General features: G+C 41.5%; 1 protein-coding gene across 1 annotated transcript in view; it reads left to right on the top strand.

The window, feature by feature from the left end:
• Positions 1–24919, top strand: part of DNAH6 (dynein axonemal heavy chain 6) — a 232916-nt gene that overhangs the window by 184565 nt on the left and 23432 nt on the right. Inside the window, exons 59-63 of the mRNA XM_040993368.1 lie at positions 3628–3807; positions 6529–6762; positions 12928–13063; positions 16150–16319; positions 23583–23773. Coding sequence (XP_040849302.1) covers positions 3628–3807; positions 6529–6762; positions 12928–13063; positions 16150–16319; positions 23583–23773 — 911 coding nt within the window. The remainder of the gene's footprint in view (positions 1–3627; positions 3808–6528; positions 6763–12927; positions 13064–16149; positions 16320–23582; positions 23774–24919) is intronic.

The following is a 24919-nucleotide window of genomic DNA, read 5'->3' as shown; positions in this document are numbered from 1 at the left end:
CTTCCTAAACCCATTCTTTCTGTAATGTGATGTGCAGTGATGTGCTGACCTGGAGCTCTGCCTGCTTGCTAGGGACCCGACTCAAATGCTGGCCTGGGACTCCTCCCCTCCACACATTCAAGATCCAAGCACAGTTCCCCAAGCCCAGTCCACTACCCCAAGATCAAGCACAGGGAGAAATCCCTAGATTTGCCTCTGCCTGCCTGGTACAAACCTCAGGTCCCTGCATGCCCTCCTGCAAGGCCATCCCCATCTCCCAGGCCCTCTGTAAGGCCACAACCCCAGGTCCCTATGAGCCCAGCTGTGCTGATTGCAGAAGCCTAAACTCCTGTCTTCTTGCCCAGATAGGGAGAGGACATTGTGCAGGGAGGGGACTGGAAGTCTTACAACCAATTCTTATTTTTGGCCCTTCCCACTTGCAGCAGTGCTTGCTGCTGCCAACTCCTGTCCTTAGGGAAGGCTTCTGTTTCACCAAATAGGTGACTCCTTGACTTTTCCCCCTTTGGCCAGCTTAGGAACCCAGTTTTTCCTGGGTCTGTTAGTTCACTACCATTCTTCTGTCTGCTCCCTACATCCCAACAATTTGATATTTCCTCTTCTATTTCTGTTTGTGAATTCAGACTGTTTTCTAAACACCTTTAGTATCATTTTTACCCTGGTTTCCATAGGGAGCAGAGGCACATGCTTGTGTTCTGCCCACCATCTTTATCTGTTAGCTGATGTCTTTGTTTTCAAGCAGGTGCCTTGAAGACATTTTCTTCTATGGGATAGAGATTAGACTGATCTTTGCCTGTATTTCTTGCCACTTCCTGCCTAGAAGCTAAATGCCCCTCAACTCCCACAATAATCATTTGAAAATATGTCTCAAGAGTTAAGCCGTTGGCCAAGTAGTTGATGCCATTTGAGACTCCTGCAGCCCATATTGGAGTGCCTGGCTTCAATTCCCAGCTCTGGCTCCTAACCCTAGCTTCATAGAGATGATGGCCCAGGGTCCTGTCTCCAGTTTCAGCCTGACCCAGTCCCAGATATTGTAAGTATTTCAGAAGTAAATCAACAGAGGGGAGTCCTCGCCACCCCACCCCCAGGTATTGATATTCTGTAAATATCAGTGACGGCTCAAGTTTCTAGGGTATAATATCCTACAAGTCATCACCACACCCAGCTAAAGTATACAGCATTTTAATTGTCCCTAGCATAATAGAAAAAATGGTCTGTTTTCCTTTTTTCTTTAGCTCTTTGCATTCCCCAAGGAGTAAGGAAACATTGATTCTCTCAGCACAACTTTCTGGCTTTTTAACTATTATTTTCTATGATGCAGTTTTATATGTATGAGGATTCCTGCCTCCCCCTACCCTTCCTCCCTTCCCATTTTCCCACACCTGCCATTTGCCACATATTATCTTAGTATAGCCCCTTAATAAAAGTTACAAGTTAAAAATTCTGCTATTTAAGTACATCATAGCATTGTAAGTATAGGTAAAGGTAGAAAATCCAATATCATACTGTCAAGTTATATCTCACTGATTTATTGAGAGTCCTCCTTTTATTCAGGAGTAGAGATGCCTACTACAGTATATCTTCACTTCTCAGTTTGCTAGTCTCCATTATACAGTTCATCTATGCGAATATATGTATATACTTGTTTACATACATATGTGTTTTGTATTTTGGATGGAGGTTGTCTTACATTATGGAAAATATATGGTATTTGTCCTTTTCTGACTGGCTTCTATTTTCTTACTCGTGTGAAAACCTGAGTCCAATATTGGCACTGGGGTTTCCCACTCAATTCTACCCTCAATCCATGCTCAGATTCCTAAGGGGTCATTTACAGGAAAAGTTTGAGCCTGCTGATTTTAAGTCACAGCTTTGTCACAGACTCCCTGCCCTCCACTTCTCAGGGTGCTTGAGTGGACATGCTATGCTTAGACCTCGACATAGGGCAGATAGCCACTAGCCACATGTGACTATTGAATGCATAGAATGTAGTTAGTCTGTGACTGGCATTGTGGCACAGTGGATTAAACCATAACATGTGATCCAGCTTCCTGCTAATATTTCTGGAAAGGCAGCAGCAAATGACCCAAGTACTTGGGCGCTTGAATGCATATAGATCCAGATAGTTTTGGCTCCTGGTTTGGGTTGCCCTATCTATCCCTAAGTGTTGTAGCCCTTTGCAGAGTGAAGTAGCTGATGGAAGATTTCTTTGTATCAGCCTCTGCCATTGACTTTCAAATAAACCATTTTTTTCAGAACTTTTAAGAGACTTATTTTTTTAATTTGAAAGGTAGAGTTAGCATTAGAAAAAATGAGAGAGAGAGATCTTCCATTTGCCATTTCATTCCCCAAATGGTTGCAGCAACCCGAGCAGGGCAAATTCAAAGCCGAGAGTCAGGAGCTTCTTTCAGGTCTCTGAAGCACTTGGTTGCCAGAGCCCAAGCACTTGGGTCATCCTCTGCTGCTTTCCCAGAGAGCTAGACCCAAAGCAGAGCAGCCAGGACTCAAACCAGTGCCCATATGGAATGCTGGCGTCACGGGTAGAAACTTAGTATGCTCTACTGTGGTGTCTGCCCATCAAATAAATAAATAAATCTTTAAAAATAAAAAATAGCAAAAGAACTAGTTCCAAGCTTAAAGAAAAGAGAATATAACTGGTGTTGATTAAGATACATCATTACATAATAAATAATAATGAATAATAATAAATAATAATAATAATAAATCTGGCATAAATTACATGCCAGATCTCAAAAGTTTAATTCAAAAAATAAAACCTCTCTGTAACTTTTCTATTAACTTTATGTTGATACAATATTTTGATTTGTCAGGTTCAGCAAAATGCATTAAGAATTCACATCACTTTTTTATTTCTAGTAAATTTACAAAATTCAGGATAAGTGTCGCCCATATGACATTTCTTGTGGGAGACATCAGTCATGGTTCCTGCACTGGTTCCTGACCTCTTTGAACAGGAGCACTGTGTCTATGCACATGTGCCTGGAAGACCAGGAAAAGGGGCAAAACAGAAAGGCAGAGAAATTAGGAATAGTCACAACTCCAAAATACAGAAAACAAAAAAATAAATAAACCATCAAAAACACCTTGAAAAACTCTCCCGGCTCAGATCTATAAACCTGCATAAACAACAGCTTCCACACACACCTCTGCTGAGGCTATGCTGGCAATGTCAGGTAAAGAACATGAACTGCAGCCACCTGGATCTTCCAGGCTGAGGTTTGGTACCATTTCCTTCCAGCTCTCCTGAGCATCCCTCCTTCCTCCTCCTCCTTGCCTTTTCTTCCTGTGTTCTGCATTGCTCACAAGGAAGCCAGAGAGCAAATCGGAGGACTGCATCGGTGCTGCTACCTCTGAATCTCAGATGCACGTGGCTCCATGTTTTTCCAGGGATACCTTGTTGCCTATTTCCCTGCACTCATTTGTTCCTTATCCTGGATGGAATGAGGTCAGCTCATCCAAGAGGGTCCCTCAGACCTGAGGTCCTGGAACCCCCTTCATTATAATCACTAACTTGCTCTACCCTTATTTCTTTCTTAGAGCTACCCGAATGACATCCCACTATTTATCTGAAACTGGTCAGTAAGGACTCATTACTATATGTTTATGCAGATCACGTCTGGTGCCATTAAAACCAGGTTGAAAGAAGCAGAGTCCACTGAACAGATGATCAACGTGGCCCGAGAGAAGTACCGTCCTGTGGCCACCCAGGGCTCCGTCATGTACTTCGTCATTGCAAGCCTCTCAGAAATAGACCCGATGTACCAGTATTCATTGAAATATTTTAAGCAGGTAAGCATGCTGCTGTTGTCAGTGAAGTTCCCCCTCCTCTCTAGGGCTTCCCTTCAAATCCTCTTCAGTTACTTCTTGCCTCAGGGAGTCTAGATACAGAATCCAATCCTCCAGGAGTTGGGATCCAAAGGTGTAGTTCAAGAATGATTTCCCCCACAGAGTCTGTTGCAGAGAGACCCAAAACGCTGGCAATTTTCCTCTTGGCTTCTTCCACTCCCCAGCTTGTCTCTCCTCTTGATTGCCTTTCCTTTTTTTCCTTGAATCTTTGTTATATTGCACTGTTTATACTTTTCTGCAGTCTTATGGCTTCTTTTCCACTGTTAACATCTCCAGTGGGTATTGTGGCTCAAGGCCTGATGACACTATACTTGACCAAATTGATCCCTGGGTTGGTTGGGTTTTTTTTTCCCCCCCAAAAAAACTTTATATATAGCAGACTGTTGTTCTCCATGCCCTTAGACTTAAGGAGATCTCTTTCCTATCTTTACCATAGGTCAGTATGTTTTCTTGTTTTATTTTGACTTTTCTAACTTATCACATACATGAGGTTTCCATCCCACCTCCCCTTTGCAGCACCATTCCACTGACCCAAAAGCAAATTCAACATCATACAGAATTGGCAATGTAGGCTTCACAGAAAGGAGCACTTGCTTTGTTCTTTATGCGGAAAAAGTTACCAAGTTTCTCCAGGACCCATCCCCACTCACCCCTTTTTTGTCTGTTTCCAGCTGCCTGTGGCCTCTTCCTTACAGTTCAACCCATCTGTGGCATCACTGGCAGAGTCTGCAAGCCACAATTCCACTATCTTTTATTGTATGCCAACTTTACAACAAGGGATGTTGCATATTCTCTGCAATAACCGCATGTTTCCTTTAGATATTTTGAGTGGGGGGAGATGGAGACTTTTCATTTGGATAGAAGACTGACCCAATCAGACTATTTTCTCTTTGTGTCCCTTCCTGGAGGCAGGAGTGAACAGAAGCCTACACAATTGCAGTGCAGTGTTTAGGAAGTGGAGAGGTAGGAGTGGATGACACTTCACAGCCTTGATGTGTCTTAGTCCTCATGTGTCTTCCAGCTTTTGGTCTGTTCAGATCTGTCTGATCATCCCATGAGCAGCATAGCTTGGTCCCAGGGGTTGGATCGGCCTGCCTCCCACAGTTGCCCCCTCAAGCTGTGGAACCAGAAATATGAGTCACATGCTGTTCTTCTAGACCATGTTGGAACTTTGTGCATCTCTAGTGCAAAAGGCGCTTGCCCACAGCTTTCAAGTTCTACGCAGTATCCTCACAAACCTTCGGTCGGCTTCCACGCTTTTGGAAGTTTCAAGAAGCGGGTGAGGCTACCTGTGACCCTTCCATAGCAAATCCTTTGACTGCCATGACATCTACTGTCGTCCCAATGTCTTTGTAAGTTGGAACACATTTGGCTTGGGGGCCAGCTCTCACACTTCCCAGGTAGGAATAAGGGCAGGAATATCCTTTAAAATCAGTTTATATCGATACCAATGTAAATCTTAGCACTCTTTCCATACCTTATTCATTACTTTGATTGGTAGTGGGAGTGTGAGGGAGATATATATTCAGCATTTTTGTATGACAGGGTAAGCATAGCATCCCATATCAGAGTACAGGTTCAAGTAAGTCCCGGCTACACTGCTTCCAATCCGACTCCCTGTTAATGTGCCTGGGAAAATAGCAGATGATGGCCCAAACACTGAAGCCCCTGCCACCCACAAGGGAAACCAGAGTGGAATTTTGGGCTCCTGGTTTTGGCCTTTTCCGGCCCAGCCCTAGCCATTGCAGCCATTAAGGGTATGAACCAGCAGGTGGAAGAGCTCTCTGCTTCTCTTCTCCCCTCCCCTCTCATTCACTGCCCTCCCCTCACCTCTCTTCTCTCCTTCCCTCCCTGGGTGTATTCTGTGTATGTGACTCTTCCTTTCAAATAAGCATGATAAAACAAAAGAAAATTATTTGAGGGGGAATGCCAACATTGTGGCATAGAGAGGTTAGTCTGCCGCCTGCAACAATGGCATCCCATATCAGAGCTGCAGTTGGAGACCTGGATGCTTCATTTCCCATGTAGCTTCTTGCTAGTGTGCCTGGGAAAGCAGCAGCAAATGGGCGAAAAACTCCAACACCTGCCATCCACTTCAGACATAGAGGCGGTGTTCCTACTCCTAGCTGCAGCCTGGCCTCATCCTGTCTAGTTGCAGCCCTTGGGGTTCATCAGCAGATGAAAGATTCTCTCCCTCTTCCCCACCTTCTCTTTCTCCTCCATCACTCTGCTTTTCAAATAATTAAAATATTTTTTTAAACAGAGTTTTCTTAGGGAAGTACTAAGAATAGCATATAATCTTGCCTTGCCCTTACATTTTCTACTCTAAGGGTTTTTCCAGTCTAAGTTGAGGAGGAGAGAAAACTGGTTCTGCCAGCTTGCCTCCATTTTCTGGGATTTTCTGTTTCACATCAAGATGTTGTGTTCTGAATACTATCAACAGCTTGTGAGTCAGTTTCTGGAAGGAAAGAAAAGGGACTGTAGAAAATAAATACCACAGGTCAGTTAGGGATGAGTTCTAGTCTGAGCACAGTGCTTGTCTCCTGTGCTGCTGTGTCATCACTGCAGAGCAAGGAATGGCAAGGAAAAGAATGTAGAAAGGGAATTTTTGTCTTCACGGAAACTCAGTCTGACATATTAATAAGGATATTATCTTTCACACAGTTGTTCAACACGACCATTGAGACTTCCAAGAAGACAGATGACCTGCAGCATCGCCTGCACATCCTGTTGGAGCAGACTCTCCTAACTGCATACGTCAACGTTTCCAGGGGCCTCTTTGAGCAACATAAGCTCATCTACAGCTTCATGCTCTGTGTGGAGATCATGCGACAGCAGGGATTCCTAACTGATGCCGAATGGAATTTCTTCCTTCGTGGCTCTGCCGGATTGGAAAAGGTATTTATTTCACTCGGAGTGGGGGACTGTTATTCTAGAGGGTGCCCACAAGCACCTGCTAATGCTCCAAGATAACCTTGGTGGCTGAGGATTACATGTTTGGTTGTGTGGTCCAGTAGGGAGGGAGATGCGGCTCAGGAGGCCCCCCCATTGCCACTCAGCTCTGCCTCCACCGCACTCTGATAACAACACATAACCTCCTTCACAGTGGTGTGTATCCTGTAGAAAAGGGATGTTGGTAGTGACCAGTGAACTAGTGGATACAAATGTGCTCCAAGAAGCTAATCATCTTACTGATGTGAAGAGTAAAAATCCAAGGCTAGCGTTGTGGTGCAGCACGTTAAACCACCATGTGCAATGTCATATGAGTTCTGGCTGCTCCATTATAAAACCAGCTCCCTGCTAAAGCACCTGAGAGCACTGGAAGATGGCCCAAATGCTTGGGCTTCTGAAACCCATGTGGGAGACCTGGACAGAGTGTCAGGCTCCTGCTTCAGCCTGGCCCAGCCATTTGGGGAGTGAACCAGTGAATGGAAAATCTCTTTCTCTTTGTTTCTCTCTCTGTGTGTCTATAACTCTGCCTTTCAAATAAATAGATGAATCTTTTTAAAAGATCCTATAAAAGTAGAAATTCACAGATTTTTGCAACGCTGTTTGTGACATCATGACCTCTTTTGCTTAGACATCTATTACAAAGTATAGGAAATAACACATTGGCTTATCACCTCCTGTGACACTGCAAAATAAATTTTGCCCTAGTTCCATTCTTCACATGCACTTTCATCTTACTGTGGCAGCCCATTCAGCTGGCCTGAGTGGCACCTAAACCCAGCATCCCATATTTATGGGCCCCCAAAATTTGCCAGCAGTTCTATTTCAGCTCTAGCCTAACTGAGCTCCGGACTGTCCTCACACTCTGGAACCCTGCCCTTTCCCTAATGACTGACCTGACATTGGCACCTGTTTGCTAGGACTTGAGCCTCAACTTGAGCCTCAGTGTGTCACTGGAAGGCTGGATTTGATGTTTATAGTTGATGCTCAGCATCCTCATGTTCGAAAGACAAGCCCAGGCAAGATTTCTCCACCATAGTGAGAGATTTGAGTATCTTAATTTCTATCCCAGTTTCTGGCATCAGAGATAAGAATTCTAAATGAAAATGCCATAGTGTAGACAGGTAGGAATAGGAATCATTTAACAGGGAGAGCGAAAGCATACATTTACATAGAAAAACATCCATCATGAAGGGGCCAGAAGATTGCCAAGAAAGAGAAAGTCTGATAGAAACCCCAGCCAAGGCCAGTAGCAAAAAGAGAACACTCCCCCAGCTCTCAGTCTCTTTTTAGGGAGAAGGTGGTGCCTGAACATACTTGAAGTCTTTCAAAATTGTGTAACCCCTCTGCATGGAATTTAGTATCCACATGACCATGGCAGCTCCCTCTGCTTGGTCCCAGGTAAGACACAAGTGCATCCTGGGAAGGAAACCATCTTTGACAGCTAGAGAATACTGCATTGCAGGGCTTTGGAGAACCTGCAGGTCACTTAAGCCCAGTTCACACAGCATCAGCCTGATGCTCCTTCCTCCCTGACTCCATCTTGCCAACACAGTTACTCTCCTAATCCTCCCTCAAGCACCTTGTCCCCATAATCACAATTCACAATGAACGTGGGCTTTCTGTGTGTTTTATATATAGCAACTCACTTTTCCATGTCAATATTCTTCTTAGAACAGTTCCAAATATTATGTCCACACTACAGTGGTGAGATAGTTAAGCACAAAAAATGAACTGTCGCAGTCACACTCCTCACACAGTTTGGAAGCAGGATTGAAACCTCACAGTCTGTAAACCAGTTCATTGTCCTGCTAACTAATAGTAATTAAGCAGGCCTTCCCAGGACCTTGTCTTTTTCCCTTTCTCACAACAACTTTCTTAACATCCTGATTTATGTTTGTTTCTCAAACAGAGGCTTGGCGAAGTTAAAGAATATTCAAGAATCACACTAATGCTTGCCAGTGTGAAAACTGTGTCTGACCTTCTAAAATCCTTTTCACTTCTACCGGCCCCACTACTTTTCATAAGCAGTGTATTTTGAAAAGAAGTTTAAACACCAACAAACTCAAGACATAAAATTGTCCAGAGTAAACTTCAGAAAAAAAAGTTTTAAAGATTCATTTATTTTTATTTGAAAGGCAGATTTTACAGAGAGAGAGACAAGTTTCCCATCCACTGGTTCACTCCCCAAATGGCTGTAATAACCAGAACTGAGCTGACACGAAGCAGGGAGCCAGGAGCTTCTTCTGGGTCTCCCATGTGAGTACAGATCATAAGCAGGGAGCTGGATCAGAAGTGGAGCATCTGAGACAAAAAACAGACACCCATATGGGATGCCAACACCACTAGGTAGAGGATTAGCTTGCTGGACTACTGCCTAAATAACTCATAAAAGTTTAATTAAATTTTCTTCTGTTGATAAGTTCAGATAATTTTTGACTGATTTTGTTTTTTGGAAATGTTTTCATGGGTGTATTACATATACATATTTCATCTAATTGCTTTATTTAGCTATGTATTTTAGCAATAGTATTTCCCATTGTTATTACTGTATCAGTTGTAACTATGTGTGATGGATGATCTTTGAAGTTACTATTATTGTGTTCAGGGCCCATGGCATAAGAAGTCAAATTTAATCAACAAACAGTGTGTCACAGCTGCTCCACAAACTGATTATTTCCCCATCTCTCTCTCTCTCTGGGCCTTTTCATTCCCTGAGACACAACAGTATTGACGCGAAACTCATTAACAATCCTGCCATGGTCTCTAAGTGCTTAAATGAAAGGAATAGTTACACTGGCTCTCACTTCAATTGAAAAGCTAGAAATAATTAAGCTTAGCAAGGAAGGCATATTGAAAGCTGAGATAGGCTGAAATCAAAGCCTCTTGCACCTGTTAGCTAAGTCATGAATGCAAAAGAAAAGTTCTTGAGGAAATCTAAAAGTGCTACTCCAGTAAACACACAAATGATAAGGAAGTGCAACAGTCTTATTGTTGATGTGGAGAAAGTTTGAGTCCTAGATAGAAATTCAACCCAGCCACAACATGTCCTTGCCCAAAGCTCAATACAGACCCACGCCCAGTTCTCTTCAATCGTAGGAAGACTAAAAGAGGTGAGGACGCTGCAAAAGAGAAGCTTAGAGCTAGTGGAGACTGATTCATGAGGTTTAGGGAAGAAAACTGTCTTTGTTGCATAGAAGCACAAGGTAAAGCACAAGCGCTGGTGTCAGCTCTGCAGAATGTTCTCCAGAAACTCCATTGAAGACAGTTGGTAAAAGTGGCCTCATGAAACCACAGATTTTAAGGCAGACAGAATGCCCTTCTATAGCAAGACAATGACATGTAGCACTTTCATAGCTAAAGAGGAGAATGAAGTTTCAAAGGACAAACTGACTTTCTTGTTAGGGGTAACACAGCTTAGCGCTTAAAGCTGAAACCAGCTGCTCAGAAAATCAGATTTATGGCTGGTGCCGAGACACAGCATGTAAAGTTGCCACCCCAAATGGACACCAGCTCAAGGCCCTGTTCTGCTTCACTCCCAAATCCTTGCTAATGGCCTGAGTAAATAAATGGAGAAGAGCCCAAGTGCTTGAGCCCCCACCACCCACATGGGAAATCTGGAAGAAATTCATGACGTTAACCTGGCCCAGTCACAGCCATTGCAGACATCTGGAGAGTGAATCACCAGTTGGAAGGTCTCTCTTACTCTCTCTCTGTAACTTTGCCTTTTGATGAATAAATGTCTTAAATAAAAGATTCCTTTCAAAATAATGATAACACACCTGATTATTCATGATCTCTGATAGATACATAATAATGAAGTGAATATTTTCATGACTGTTAACATCTATTCTGTAGTCCATTGACTGAGGAGTGATTTCCAGTTCCAGTTCTTCATTATCTACAGAGTGTATTTCATACAGGTACAGATACAACTGTACCACGGACAAAATGAGCTGAAAACCTTCTGGTGAGGAATCACCACTCTGGATGTCATTAAGAACATTGGTGGTTCATGGGAGGTCAAAATATCGACACTTCAGAAGAAATTGATTTTAGCAGTCTTCAATGATTTTGAAGGATTCTGAGTCTTCAGCAGAGGAAGTGACTGCAGATGTATTGGGAATAGCAGAGCTAGAATTAGAGGTGGAGCCTGAAGAGATGATTGAACTGCTGCACTCTCCTGAGAAAATTTTAGGATGGAGAACTTATGGATTAGCAGTGGGCTTGCTCGACACAGAAACTACTCTTGCTGCAGACATTGTGAGCATTGTGAAAATGACAAAGAATTTCTAGTTTCACACAAACCTAGTTGATAAAGCAATAACATTGTTTTAGAGGATAAATTCCAATTTTGAAAGAAGTTTCTATTGTCAATTAAATTTTTCCAGACATCCTCACATGCCATAGAAATCCTTCATGAAGGGGAGAATCAGTCAACAAGACAAACCTCATTGTTGACCTAATAAATGACCACAGCCACCCCAAGCTTCAGCAACTACCACCCTGATTAGTCAACAGCCATCCATATCTAGACAATACCCCCCACTGGCTAAAGATCATGACTTAGTGAAGGCCCAGCTGATTGTCAGCATCTAGAAGTCAGAACTACACAGAGTGGGAGAGTCAGAGAGATCGTACATTTGCTGATTCACTTCCTAAATGGCCACTATGACAGAGATGGGCCTGTCTGAATCCAGGTGCCATGAGCTTCCTCTGGGCCCCATGTAGGTACTAGGACCTAAAGATTTGGGCCATCCTCCCCTGCTTTCCTAGGCCACCGCCAGGCAATTGGGTCAGACATGGAGTGGTCAGAACACAAGTCTGTGCTCATATGGAAGGCTAGTGCTGCAGGCAGAGAATTAGCCCACTATGGGCTGTGTCAGCCCTACAAGATAAATTAAGACATGCACACTGCTTTCTAATGTCATTACGCATTTTAATGTCATTGCAATGTCATTTATAATGTCATTGTGCACATAATGGATAACATAGTATAGATATAACTTCATTTTTAAAATTTATTTGAAAGGCAGAGTTAGAGATTGGGGAATTGGAGGGTTTTTATCTGCTGGTTCACTCCCCAGATGGCCATGATGGACAGAGTTGTCAGGCCAAAGCTAAGAGCCAACCTGGATGGCAGTAGCCCAAATACTTGGGCCATCTTCTGCCTTTCCCAATAGAGCAGCTGGAGCACAAATCAGCCCCCACATAGTATGCCAGTAGCAGCTTTATCTGTTCCACCACTATGCTGGCCCCATAAACATTACTTCCATATATACTGGAAACCAAACCATTCATGTGACTCCATTTATTATGATAATCACTTTCCTGTAGTAACTTGGAACAGAACCTACACCATCTCCAAAGTATGCCTTATAATGTTTCTGTTTGAGACTAAACGCTCTAAAATTGGTGATGGTTGCACATATTGGTTTCTATACTAAAATAACTATTTTAACATGGGTGATTTGTACGGCATGTGAATTATACCTCAAAAAGCCTGTTTCAAAATGCACTACAGAAACTCAAGCAAATACTCAGGAAGTATTCAAAGACCCAGCTTTCATCTACAAATGCAGATATTTCTTGCTTTGAAAACTGCTTACCCACAGGGAAGAGTTTCACAGCATATTACTGAGTGGAATATTGAATATCTAAAAACGATCAGATTCGCACTCATCACAGCTAAAATGAATTTAGCACTTGTCTCTAGTGATATTGCTCCACTTCCAGCTTCCTTCAGCTCTTGGGAATGAGAACATCTGGTGATCTGCATTGGGGTATATTTCTCTGGAAAACAAATCACTGACTGTAAGAATATATTTGGAGAGTGAGTACAACCAGCACAGGATGCCGGAGAACAACCGAAACATAGACGTGGCAGATTTAATACTAGTCCTGTACCAGATCAACTCTATCTGTAAATATCGCCTGAAAGCTCCATAGGTAGAATTGGTTCAACACCATTTCCGTCTCACTATGTGTCGCTACTTGACCTGGCAAAATGGCCACCTGTAATGTTCTGATAGAGCTTAAGTTCTCACTTAGACAAGGTCCAAGTGTATTTTCTGTTTATGAATTAATACTCATTTCCTTCCTTTCCTCTAATAGGAACGCCCTCCTAAGCCTGACGTTCCCTGGCTATTGACAACAACATGGTTCGCCTGCTGCGACTTAGAAGAATCATTTCCAGTTTTTCAAGGCCTTACAAAATATATATTGTTACATCCGATCTCCATACACATAGGTAATATGGCAGGAGGGGAGATATAAATAGGCTCTTGAACCCTGATTCTAATGTTTCCTTTAACCTCTTCTGCAATGTTAACACTTTTTGCTACAAAATTGATTTTTAAGAAGCAGATTAGTTTTGTTTGCAACCTCTTGATTTAACACTCATTCCATTAATTTTTCAATGTTTTATTTTTAGTATTATGTCTGTTGCATGAATCTATGTTCAGGTATTGCCTTATCTATATTGTTAAAAGTAATATCCACAAAAAATCCAAATAAAAATTGTGCAATTTGTACAATATTGTATACTATCACAGACTGTATACCCTCATGAAGTAGCACCCAAATCAAGAAACAGAACAGTGGCCAGCATTTTGACATGGTAGGTTAAGCTGCCACTTGTAGCTTTTATGGATCCTGAATCATGTCCCAGCTGCTCCACTTCCAATCCTGGGTGGAGAGCCCCAGACTGAAATGCAAACAACTGGCTTGTCTAATGTTCAACCTCAGTAACATGTGTCATCACTGGAGGACACCCTGGCTGTGTCAGTTTTCTATGGGGTTTTTAGCACAGCATATACCCTGTGCCTACAGAAATCCAGTTCTGATCCTTACCACATCTTATAACCATTATGAGTTAACTAGAATCCTAACCTTCATATGTGTAAGATATATATACATACACACACATACACATATTATAAGACACAAGTCGATTTCTTATAAATAATCTATGTTTAAGAATAGCATGAAGAGAAAGATGTGTTCTGTTTATTGGGAATAAGTTGTATATATGTCAGTTTATTGACTTATTCTTAAACCACTCAAATTAGATATCCAAATCTCTTGTAATAGGCTGATAATTATAAATCATTTATTATCATTATTGTATTTTCTTCTGCTAATATATCCTATATTGTTACTTTTTTAACACCATTCTGTACCCCTCAGCATATGTGTGAACTGGGTCTGGGGGCATGCTGGGCTGGGCCAATCCACAGCACACACTGGCATGACTGAGAGTCAGGAAGGGTGCAGGTCATGCTGGATTTGACCACAACAGCCACCAGTTTACATGAGAGCTGGGACTGGTGGTTGGCCAGGCTGAGCAAGGCTGTAGCAGATGCTGGTGAATGCCAAGACTGGGGATGGGCCATCTCGGACTGAGCTTCAGCACCTGGTGGCACATGCAAGAGACCAAGGGCTGGGAATGGGCCTGGTAGGGAACTCTAGGCACTCCGTGGCTGAACCATTGCTTCTACTAGTGAATGTAAGAGCTGGGCCTGGGGGCAGGCCAGTCTTGGCTAGGCTGCCGCAACCTGCTGGCATGCACAAGAGCCAGAATGGGTACAGGCTGGGCATGCTTGGTCACAGCACCCTCTGGAAGTTACTGGGACTGCATGCAAGTCTTGTCAGGCTGGACTGCAATACCTCCTAGCAAGTGCAACATCTGGGTCTGGGAGCATACCTGGTTGGGAAAGTATATGATATATGTACAGCTCCTGCTGGTGAGCACAAGGACCAAGGCTGCAGGCTGACCAGGTTGGACAGGCAGTAGCACCCATCATGTGGGCTGAGTCTGGGGCAGATGGGCTAAACTAAGCTGCAGCACCCATGAGTTTGCATGAGAGTCAGAATGGGTGCAGGCTGGCCAGGTTAGGCCACAGCATCCTCTGGCAGGTACTGGGACTGGAGCAAGTCGTGTCAGACTGGATCACAATACCCCCTAGCAAGTGTCAGACCTGGGGCTGCAAGCAGACTGGGTTGGGCAAGGTAGCAGCACGTGTCAGCATGCTAGGTGTGCATGAGAGCTGGGTAGGATACAGGATGAGCTGGGTCTGGCTGTAGCACATGTCTGTGCCTGCAAAAATCAGGGCTTTGGAAGACCTCATAAGGATTATTTGGGGTCACCCCAACTAAGCCACAGCACCCGCTGGTGCGCATGAAAATGGAACCTGTAGCGGGCTGGGCTGGGCTAGGCTGCAGCATCCATAAGTTTACATGAGAATTGAGGCACACCTGACCAGGCAGCTACATCTACCAGTATGTGCATTGACTGATGCAGGTGACAGACTGAATCTGTCCTTACACTGGCTAATACATGCAACAGCCAAGTCTGAGGTCACCCCAGGTAAGATTTCTTGGAGGACTAGACGGCTGGATTCAAATCCTGGACATAAGAAAAATCACAATATATATGGTCTGACCTTGGAGTACATATATCAGGACTGAGCCTCCTCAGTTGCTGATGGCTGTTCAGTGAATAACATGCCCAGGTGCATATGAAAGGACATGACAGCCCATCTCAGCCAGTAGGGAATGTCAACTGCCCTGTCAGAGGGTGGGAAGCAGAACAGGTTGGACCAGTTTCCTAGTCAAGCTTTGCAACCTTTTCCTGAGCCTGTGGATGCACAAAGCCAATGACATCTCAGAACTATTAACACCCTTCAAGTAATACCCTCAAAGCACTCTTCCCCACATCGGTCTCTAAAGGCATCATCCCTATCTTGGGTTCCATATCTCTGGTGTTAATGTAGTGTGACACCAAGGAGTGGCCCCCCTTTACACCCCTGAGAACACAGGAGGAAAAAAATTCAGACAGTTGTCCCACCTACCTTCCTCTATTCCGTGACCCTGCCCACCCTTTCCAGAGACCCACATAGGTATACATCCCTCTCAATCATATAAAAAATATTAAAAATAAAATTTTAAACTGAAAACTATCCTACATACTAATAGTACGTAGGAATACATTTTATGGCATTTTTACGAAATTTGCATTTTAATATAATTTAACCTATTGTGTTTGCCTTAAATTTTAATTTCACAATACTCTTAAAACTTCAACTGCTATATTTGCTTAATAGATCTTTCTGTATCCTTTTCTCTGTTACTTTTTTAATAAGCAGTTTGCTGTTGGATTTTGTCTTCTGATCCCATTGTAAATTCTTTGCTTTTTGAGTGGATAGGATGGTGGAAGAAATTAATGTATTTATATTTGTAATTAAAACTTATGCATGTTTTTTAATTACTAAAGATATTTCCTTTCTAAGCATAAAGCAACTCCAGTTAAAGCACCTTTCAAACTTGTCTTTCCAGAATCTTTTGAGACTTACATTAACCCACAGAAATGGGAAGGCTATTCTAAAATAAAACAGGAAGAGGATGTCCCAAGAGAGGAGAATGAAATGATGTACAAGCATTCTTGGAATCCAGATTTGAGTTCTTTCCAAAAGCTAATCCTTATTAAATGTTGTAAAGAAGAAAAGGTAAGCTTATTCCTTTAACTAATGAACTGTTCCAATTACTACTTTAAAACTAGTAACATTCCATTACCAATGAATAATGATTCATAAATTTACTTGACTAACAATAACCAAGTTTAAGAGATAGATCTGGAAAAAAACAGAAACTTTAGATTTTGGCCAGAGCATAATGTATAGAGAGAATGGAGAGGCAGTCACAGTTCTGTTCATGTCCCATGCAGTACACGGTTAGAGAAGTCACATTATCTGCAGATAGGAGCTATGGGCTTTTCAAAAGCTCATACCATTGCCACAAGATTTGTTTGAAGGTTTGCATGGCACTTGGGTTTAGACAGAAGTAGTAGATTGGACAGGAAATGAAGGTAGAATTGAGGAAACCGGTGCGTCTTCCAGTTCCTAATGTGTGCTAAGGCATATAATTGTGCCAACAATTAAGCTTGAAAAGAGAAATATATCAGAAAAAAATGTCACTAACTAGACAGTACTTGCCATCTGTCACCATGGATAGCAGTCTGGAAGCCAGCTAGTAGAAGGGTCGGAATGTCTAAAAACCATATGGACCAGAAATATATAAATTTGAGAGTTGTCAGCAATAAATTTGGAAGTAAAACCATAGAAGTTTGAGGGATTCTTGTAGAATAACAAACTACAATGAGAAGACAAATAGGAAAGGGATGAAAATCTTGTGAGCACCAATTTTTAGAAAGCAGACAGAAAAAATGGGGCCCATGAGAAAGTATGGACAGAGGGGTGGGAAGAAGTGTAATGAAAACCAAGGTGGTATAGAATTTCATTACAGCAAAACTAAATAGCAAGATGAATAAAGTACTTCAGATGGTTCCAGTTTAATGGGTATTTATATATATATATATATATATATATATATATATATATATATATATATATATATAATTCTCAAAGATACTGCTCATAAAGAAATAGTATTATATGCCAATAATCCAAGTAGCAAGGTATAGGAGGCAATAAGTTCTAGATTCTAAAAGAAAAAAATTGCTGACCTGGGATAACATATCCAGCAAAGCTTTCCTTTGTCTTTGAAAATGAAATAAAATTCTTCCACAGCAAAGAAAAGTTAAAAAAATTTGCGTCTTTCAAACCTGCCCTACAAATGATACTTCAAGATGTTCTTTTGACAGAGAAGAGGAATGGCATCCAACAAAACCAAAGGCAAATGTGAAACACCTGTAAAATGACAACAGAAGACTAAATCAATGAACAACCCATTGCTAAAATGACAGGACCAAATTACCACCCATTCATATTAACCCTGAATGTAAATGGCTTAAATTCATCAAACATCTTAGATTAGTAGACTGGATTAAAAAAACAAACACATCTTTGTTGTCTAGAAGAGAGACATTTTACCAACAAAAACCAGCAGAAACTATATCTGATGCATTTGAATGTTTTTGTTTAGTTTCATCTCTTCAAAACACTTTCTTCTGATTAAATTCTTCAGTGACTCATAGATCATACACTAGCATCATTTTCTTCAAGAAGGTTCTTGATTTTCTTTGTCATTTCTTCAGCAGCATATTAGTCATTCAGTAGCATGCTATTTAATTTCATGGTGGTGTTAATTTCTTTTTCTTTCTGTTTATTTTGTGTTGTAGCTTTTCATTGAAGGGGATGTATAGTAACTGTGTAATGGGACTGTCATATCTAGTAATATGTTATTTAATTTCATGGCATTGTAAATTTATATTTTTTTCCTTTTGTTGATTTTGTATTGTGGCTTTTCATTGAAGGGGATGTAGAGTAACTGTGAAATGGAGACTATCATATCCAAATGTGAGAATACAATGTAGTGTGCATTTCTACTTCCAGACAAAGGTAGACTCCCAATGAAACTGTCCACTATATCTTGACACTAGGATGCTGGACTCTCTGCCATTGTGTATGCCCACAATGATGGACCTATGACTGTATATGAAGAACTATACTATAGTAATGATATAGGGGAAGGGGGGGGGGGAATTGGGGAGGTTATAAGCGAAATCCCAGGAGCCTATGGAACTTTATCATAAAGTGATAATAATAATAAATTTAAAAAAAAATATTGTAATTGAGGCTGTTGCCTTTAAAAGAAAAAAAGGAAAGGAAGAAAAGGAAGATTGATTTATCTTTATTTGAAAGGGAGAATTATAGAGAAGAAGAGGATGAAAGAAACATCTTCTATCTCCTGGTTCACTCCCCCATTGTTTGCAATATCCAGAACTGAGTCGATCGAAATTTGAGAGTCTGGAGATTCTTTCCTGCTCTCCCACATGGGTGTAGGGACTTGGGCCATCCTCCACTGCTTTCCCAGGCCATAAGCATGGAGCTGGATGCGAAGTGGAGCAGTCAGGCCCCAGACCAGCGCCCATATTTGATGCTGGCACCACAAGTGGAGGATTAGCCTGATATACCATCAATGTCAACCCTAGAGGTTTTTCTCTTAAGAAATAGAAAGGGTAGGGATGGGAAGAGGGACAGAGAGAGACAGAACAGTAATTGGAATAACTTACACCATTGTTGAAAAGTATTGATGTTGTTGGATTTCCTGGTGCCTCTGCTCATCTGAAACTTCTTCTGAATTCTAAACTCTTCCATGCTGATGTGTGAAGCATGATGTGGGTAAAGTGTTATAAGTTTGAATATAATGGTACATAACACAAGCATAAGAACAGTATGCACAATGTCAGTAATCTACCTGGGGTCCATATTATCTTTTTTTTACTTCTTTTATTCTCATTTTATGATAAAATTCCATAACTCTTGGGATTTCCCTTACCACCTCTCCAATTCCCTCCCTCATCACTGAGTTCCCCTATATCATTACTATAGTATAGTTCTTCATATACAGTCATAGGTCCATCATTGTGGGCATACACAATGGCAGAGAGTCCAGCATCCTAGTGTCAAGATATAGTGAACAGTTTCATTGAGAGTCCACCTTTGTCTGGAAGTAGAAATGCACACTACATTGTATTCTCACATTTGGACATGATAATCTCCATTTCACAGTTACTCTACATCCCCTTCAATGAAAAGCCACAATACAAAATCAACAAAAGGAAAAAAATATAAATTTACAATGCCATGAAATTAAATATTACTAGATATGACAGTCCCATTACACAGTTACTATACATCCCCTTCAATGAAAAGCTACAACACAAAATAGAAAGAAAAAAAGGAAATTAACACCACCATGAAATTAAATAGCATGCTACTGAATGACTAATATGCTGCTGAAGAAATGACAAAGAAAATCAAGAACCTTCTTGAAGAAAATGATGCTAGTGTATGATCTATGAGTCACTGAAGAATTTAATAAGAAGAAAGTGTTTTGAAGAGATGAAACTAAACAAAATCAAAATCCATGAGATAGTTTCTGCTGATCTATTTGTTGCTTACAGGAGACACATTTTACCAACAAAGATGTTTATTTTTTTTAACCCAGTCTACTAATCTAAGACACATATTCAGGTTTAATATGAATGGGTGGTAATTTGGTCCTGTCATTTTAGCAATGGGTTGTTCATTGATTTAGTCTTCTGTTATTTTACAGGTATTTCTTCACATTTGCCCTTGTTTTTGTGGGTGCCATTCCTCTTCTCTGTCGAAATAATCTCTTTAAGTATCATTTGTAGGACAGGTTTGGAAAACACATATTCTCTTAACTTTTCTTTGCTGTGGAAGAATTTTATTTCATTTTCAAAGAAAAAAAAAGCTTTGCTGTATATGTTATCCTGAACCAACAATTTTGTTTCTTTTAGAATCTAGAATATGTCACTCCATTCACTTCTGGCCTGTAGAGTTTCCTGTGAGAGGTCTCCTGTGAGTTTAATTGGCATTCCTTTATATGTCAGTTGATTTTTTTCACATGCACATTTAAGAATCTTTTGTTTATGTTTGATTGAAGAGAGCTTGATTATCATGTGTCTTGGTGAAAATCACTTTTGGTCAAGCCTGTTAGGAGTTCTGTGTCCCTCCTGGATGTTGCCTCCCAATTCTTTACTTAGATTAGAGAAATTTTCCCTTATTATTTCATTAAATGCATTTGTAAACCCAGTTTCTCTTTGTGCACATCTGGAATTCCCATAACTCTTATGTTTGGCCTTTTAATAGTGTCTTTCAATTCTTGGATACTTTTTTGGCCTGATCCAGTTCTGCTTCCAGCTTTTTGTTTCCCCCTGGACAGGAATTATTCTCTAATTTTGAGATTGTTTCTTCTGCCTCCTTCATTCTATTTTAGAGACTCTCAAATGTACTTTTAATTTGCTCCACAGTTTTCTTAATTTCTGATATATCAACTTTCATTTGATTCATTTCCTGTGTGACATATTCCTTAAATTCCTTGAATGCCTGCCTTATGTCCTTCTCACTGATAGACGCTTTGTAACAAGTATTTTGAATTCTGTATCCCCCATTTTCTCGATATCTTTCTCAGTGAACTCTGCGGTTGGCAAAGGCTTTTGCTCCTTTGTAAGGGAATCTTCAGTAATATTCATTGTGTCTGTCTCTTCTTTTGCTCTTGCTCATTGTAAGTCTGATTATCAGATTCTTCTCCTTGGGGCAGTTTTCTAAGCTGTGTCACCTTCAGGTCTACAGTTCGATTTTACTTATTACAGTTGGTACACAGCTCTTTGTTTGCAGTCACTTGTGCCACTCCCTCCAGCTAGTTCCAGATCTGGGTTCTTATGTTAGATTTCCACCATGGTCTCCATAGACTCAGCTCCTGGCTCACCATTCTCCACCTCCTGTGATCCCATGCTGAGGCTGCAGTATTGTCTGTACAACCTTTTTCCCACTTCCAGTTGGAGTAGGTTCCAGGATTAGGGAGACACCAGGAATCCTATATAAGTAGATTGTTCCAGGTCACTGAGTCAGAAATGAGTTCACTCCCAGCTCAGTGCATATGCAGACCTGGCTGTGAAATCCACCCTGTTCCCGCACCACCCATCTGAGAACTGCTGCTCTGTCTCTGCTCCTGGTCAAATCAAACAGCAGGACGGGCAGTTCTTTGTCTAGGTTTACCTCCTGAGCTCCCAGTAAATGTCCCTTCCCACCTTGTTGCTGGTGGAGTTCCAGCTGCCAGTGGAGTTCAGATCGCTGCTTTCTGAATGCTGCTGGGGTATCAGTCACTGCAACGCCACACTGTTGTGTCCGCTGCTTTCCAGGTACCACTCTGCTTTTGTTCTGTCCTATTTCCTGGAATGTGCCCTCTCTGATTCACACTGGCTAACATTTCTACATCTGTTTAAACTTGTCCTTACCCTATTCCGCCATCTTGGTTCTCTGGGTCCTTATTCTTCATCAAAACCCATACAATGTTTTATGTAAGCATGCACAGAAGCAGGAGCTAAAAAATATAAGAAAAGTCAAAGAAGGTGTTTGGTGCAGCAGCTAAGGCCAAATTGGGACACCTATACCCCAGATGGTCCAAATGTCTGTGTTTGGATCGTATTTCCCACTTCCTTTCATGTGCATCCAGGGAAGCTGCAGGTGATGGCTCAAACTTTGTTCCCTGCCTTCACATGATAGACCCAGTGCGTATTCTGGGCTCAAGGATTCAGCTTGGCCCAGCTTTAGCTGTTGTAGGCACTTGCTCAGTTAGTGAATGGAAGTTCTCTCTGCTTCTACACCTTTCAAATAAACAAGTAAACAGGTTATTTCCTTTTCAAAAAAAAAACTTGCCAGGACTTTTACTCAGGACTGGTCGATCAGTGCTATCATTGGTCCGCAGTTCCTGTCATTGATCCATTGCTGCTGTGATTGCCCATTGGTGATGACACTGGTCCATTAGTGCTGTGACTGGTTCACTGGTACTATCACTGGTCCACTATTGCTGTGGCTGGTATATTGGTGCTTTGACTGGCGCACTGGTGCTATTGCTGGCCCATTAATGCTATGACTGGTTCGCTGCTGCTATCACTGGTCAGTTGGTACTGTGACTGTCCCACTGGTGCTGTCGTTTGTTGTTCTTAAGTCCACTGTTGCTGTGACTGGCCCACTTGTGCTGTGACTGGTCCAACAATGCTGTCATTGATCCACTGTTATTATGACTGGTCCATTGGTGCTATGACCAATCTGTTAGTGTTGTAACTGCCCCATTGGTTCTGTGACTGGCCACTCGTGCTGTGACTGGTTCAACAATGCTGTCATTGACCCACTGTTACTATGACTGGTCACTTGGTGCTATAACCAATCTATTGGTGTTATGACTGCCCCGTTGGTGCTATGACTGTTCCATTGGTGATGTGACTAGCCACTGCCACTTGTTAGTGGTCACTACTTGGATTGTGCTCTGTCTTCAGAACTGTTCTGGTAAAGCCATGTTTCATCTCCAATTGCAGTTCCGCAAAGAAACACTTCAAGATCTGATCCCAGTTGTTTAAATTTTCCACAGAAAGTTCTGTTCCTGTCTGCAGCAGATCCACTCTCCATGGTTAGGCAGTCATGGAGCAGTTTATTCCAGTTTAATTTTTCAGTTAGAGTTGTGTAAGCTGAAACAAGAAGAGGTGCCTGTGGTGTTGGCTTCTGGTAATCAATGGTCCAAAAAACAAGGGCACAAAAAAGATAAGTTTTTTTTTAATTTTACTTTTTTCTCACAAATTAACATGGACTCATCCCTTCTTGAAGCAAATGCTTGCTTCAAGAAACTGCTGATTTCTGTGGGAGCTGTCCCCATCAGTGTGTCATAAAGCATCAGAACTTTCACCAGGCTTCTGCCCACACTGACCCACCAATTTGTGCTGCTCCAATGGGGGCTCTTGGCAAACTGATGTCTTCTATGTCTTAGTACTGCAAACTAGATCATGTTGAGACATTTTATAACAAAGTAGTCCAAGCTGATTCCTGTGTGAAGAACTATTAAATTCATGTAGTTTTTCTGTAATTTTCTATAGTTTTCCATGAGTTTCTAAAGAGCCCTTAAGTAAAGAGTTTGGTACCACTCAGAGTTTCAGGTGTTCACTGGGAATCTTGGAGCATATCCACCATAGCAAAAGGGGAACAGGGGAAACTGTTGCAATAATAATGAGGGACTTTCTTGAATTCATGAGAATCAAGGCATCCAGCGGATACTTACGATTCAAATTCACCGAATTATGTTTCTAGGAAGACCTAGACCTGATCAAGAAAGAACAAGTGCAAAAATATTGGAGGACTCAGAAGGAGAAATTAAGATAAAATCATGCAGGACCCATACCTCCAGCAAACCTACTATTTTAAAGTTTTTTTTTTCTTTTTAACTTTTAGGTGGTTTTTGCTCTTACAGAATTTGTGATAGAAAATCTAGGAAAGCAGTTTATAGAGACTCCGCCTGTGGACCTCGCTACTCTCTATCAGGATATGTCCTGCACCACCCCCCTGGTGTTCATCCTAAGCACAGGCTCAGACCCCATGGGTGCATTTCAGAGGTTCGCCCGGGAGAGTGGATACTCAGATCGGTGAGGCCGGCTTGTGCAATTCTAATATGCACATATGAATATGTCTTTGTTAAAATATGCTTTTGTCTTTCCCCTTGTAGAGCATAGATTTTTTTAAGAGGCATCCTTCACTAAGATATGTTAGTATTTAACTATGTATGTTGTTAAAATGGGGCCAAAATCATAAAAGTGAGAATACACTTTTATTTGATAAAAAGAGATTTGTTTGGCCATCAAACGGTAATAATGTAATAGAGTAGTGATTAAACTTTGTCACATACTTAACACATGGTCAGTTAACCAAAAAGGGCATGAAGTTTACTTCTTAAGCTCAGATTTCAAAACAAAACACAAAAATACAAAGATTGTACTCTAATATTAATTTTGTCTCCCATCCAAGTACTAACCAGGCCCAGTCCTGCTTAGCTTCCAAGATCAGATCAAGCGTGTTCAGGGCAGTATGGCCACAGACTAATTTTGTCTTTCCTGTGAGCTTCCAATTGCTGATAGTAAGGACAAGGGCAAGGCTGAACTTACCTGTTTACAGCACTGTATTTGCCTCTGATTTAAATGTCACTGTATTTGCCTCTGATTTAAATGTCTCTCTCTGATTCCTTTGTGAGGATTCTGCCTTCCTCACCCCACATTTACCCTGCCCTCCCCAAGATGATGTCCTAGGAGGTAGAATGGTACACAAAACCAAAGGTTGGCAAGGAAAAAGAAGAGTTGGGGAACCAGAAAGTGACCTCCAACTGTGGTGGGCTCCTACAGGGAGTTCCTGGTATAACTGCGTTCCTGAACTTGGAACTAGAGGGACATGATGGAGCCCATCTCTTCATATGGAGTTTAGGTCTGTATCAGGTTTCTGCAAAAATTGAGAAAGAACTAACAGGAAGTATGTATGTATATATTTAGTGTTGCTGTTAGAGGTTAGGATAATCATTACCATTGGGAAGAATGCTGGAAAATGATTGGAGAGAATAGGATCATAGGAGAAGTGTCTGGGGTATCAGCCATGTTCTTTTCTTAACCAAGATGGTTTCTTTGTGCCTACCCATAGAACTGTATAACACCCACCCTCCACACCAGCAGGCTCTACATCCTAACATTTAACCAACAATGCATTTTTTAAAAAGAAAGAAAAGAAAACCTTTTTAACTGTGTCTG

This window comes from Ochotona curzoniae, unplaced genomic scaffold (assembly GCF_017591425.1).
Source record: "Ochotona curzoniae isolate NIBS_2020 unplaced genomic scaffold, NIBS_Ocur_1.0 contig_883, whole genome shotgun sequence".
Lineage (NCBI taxonomy): Eukaryota > Metazoa > Chordata > Mammalia > Lagomorpha > Ochotonidae > Ochotona > Ochotona curzoniae.
The sequence above is the reverse complement of the archived record's forward strand: the minus strand, read 5'-3'. Positions and strand labels throughout refer to the sequence as shown.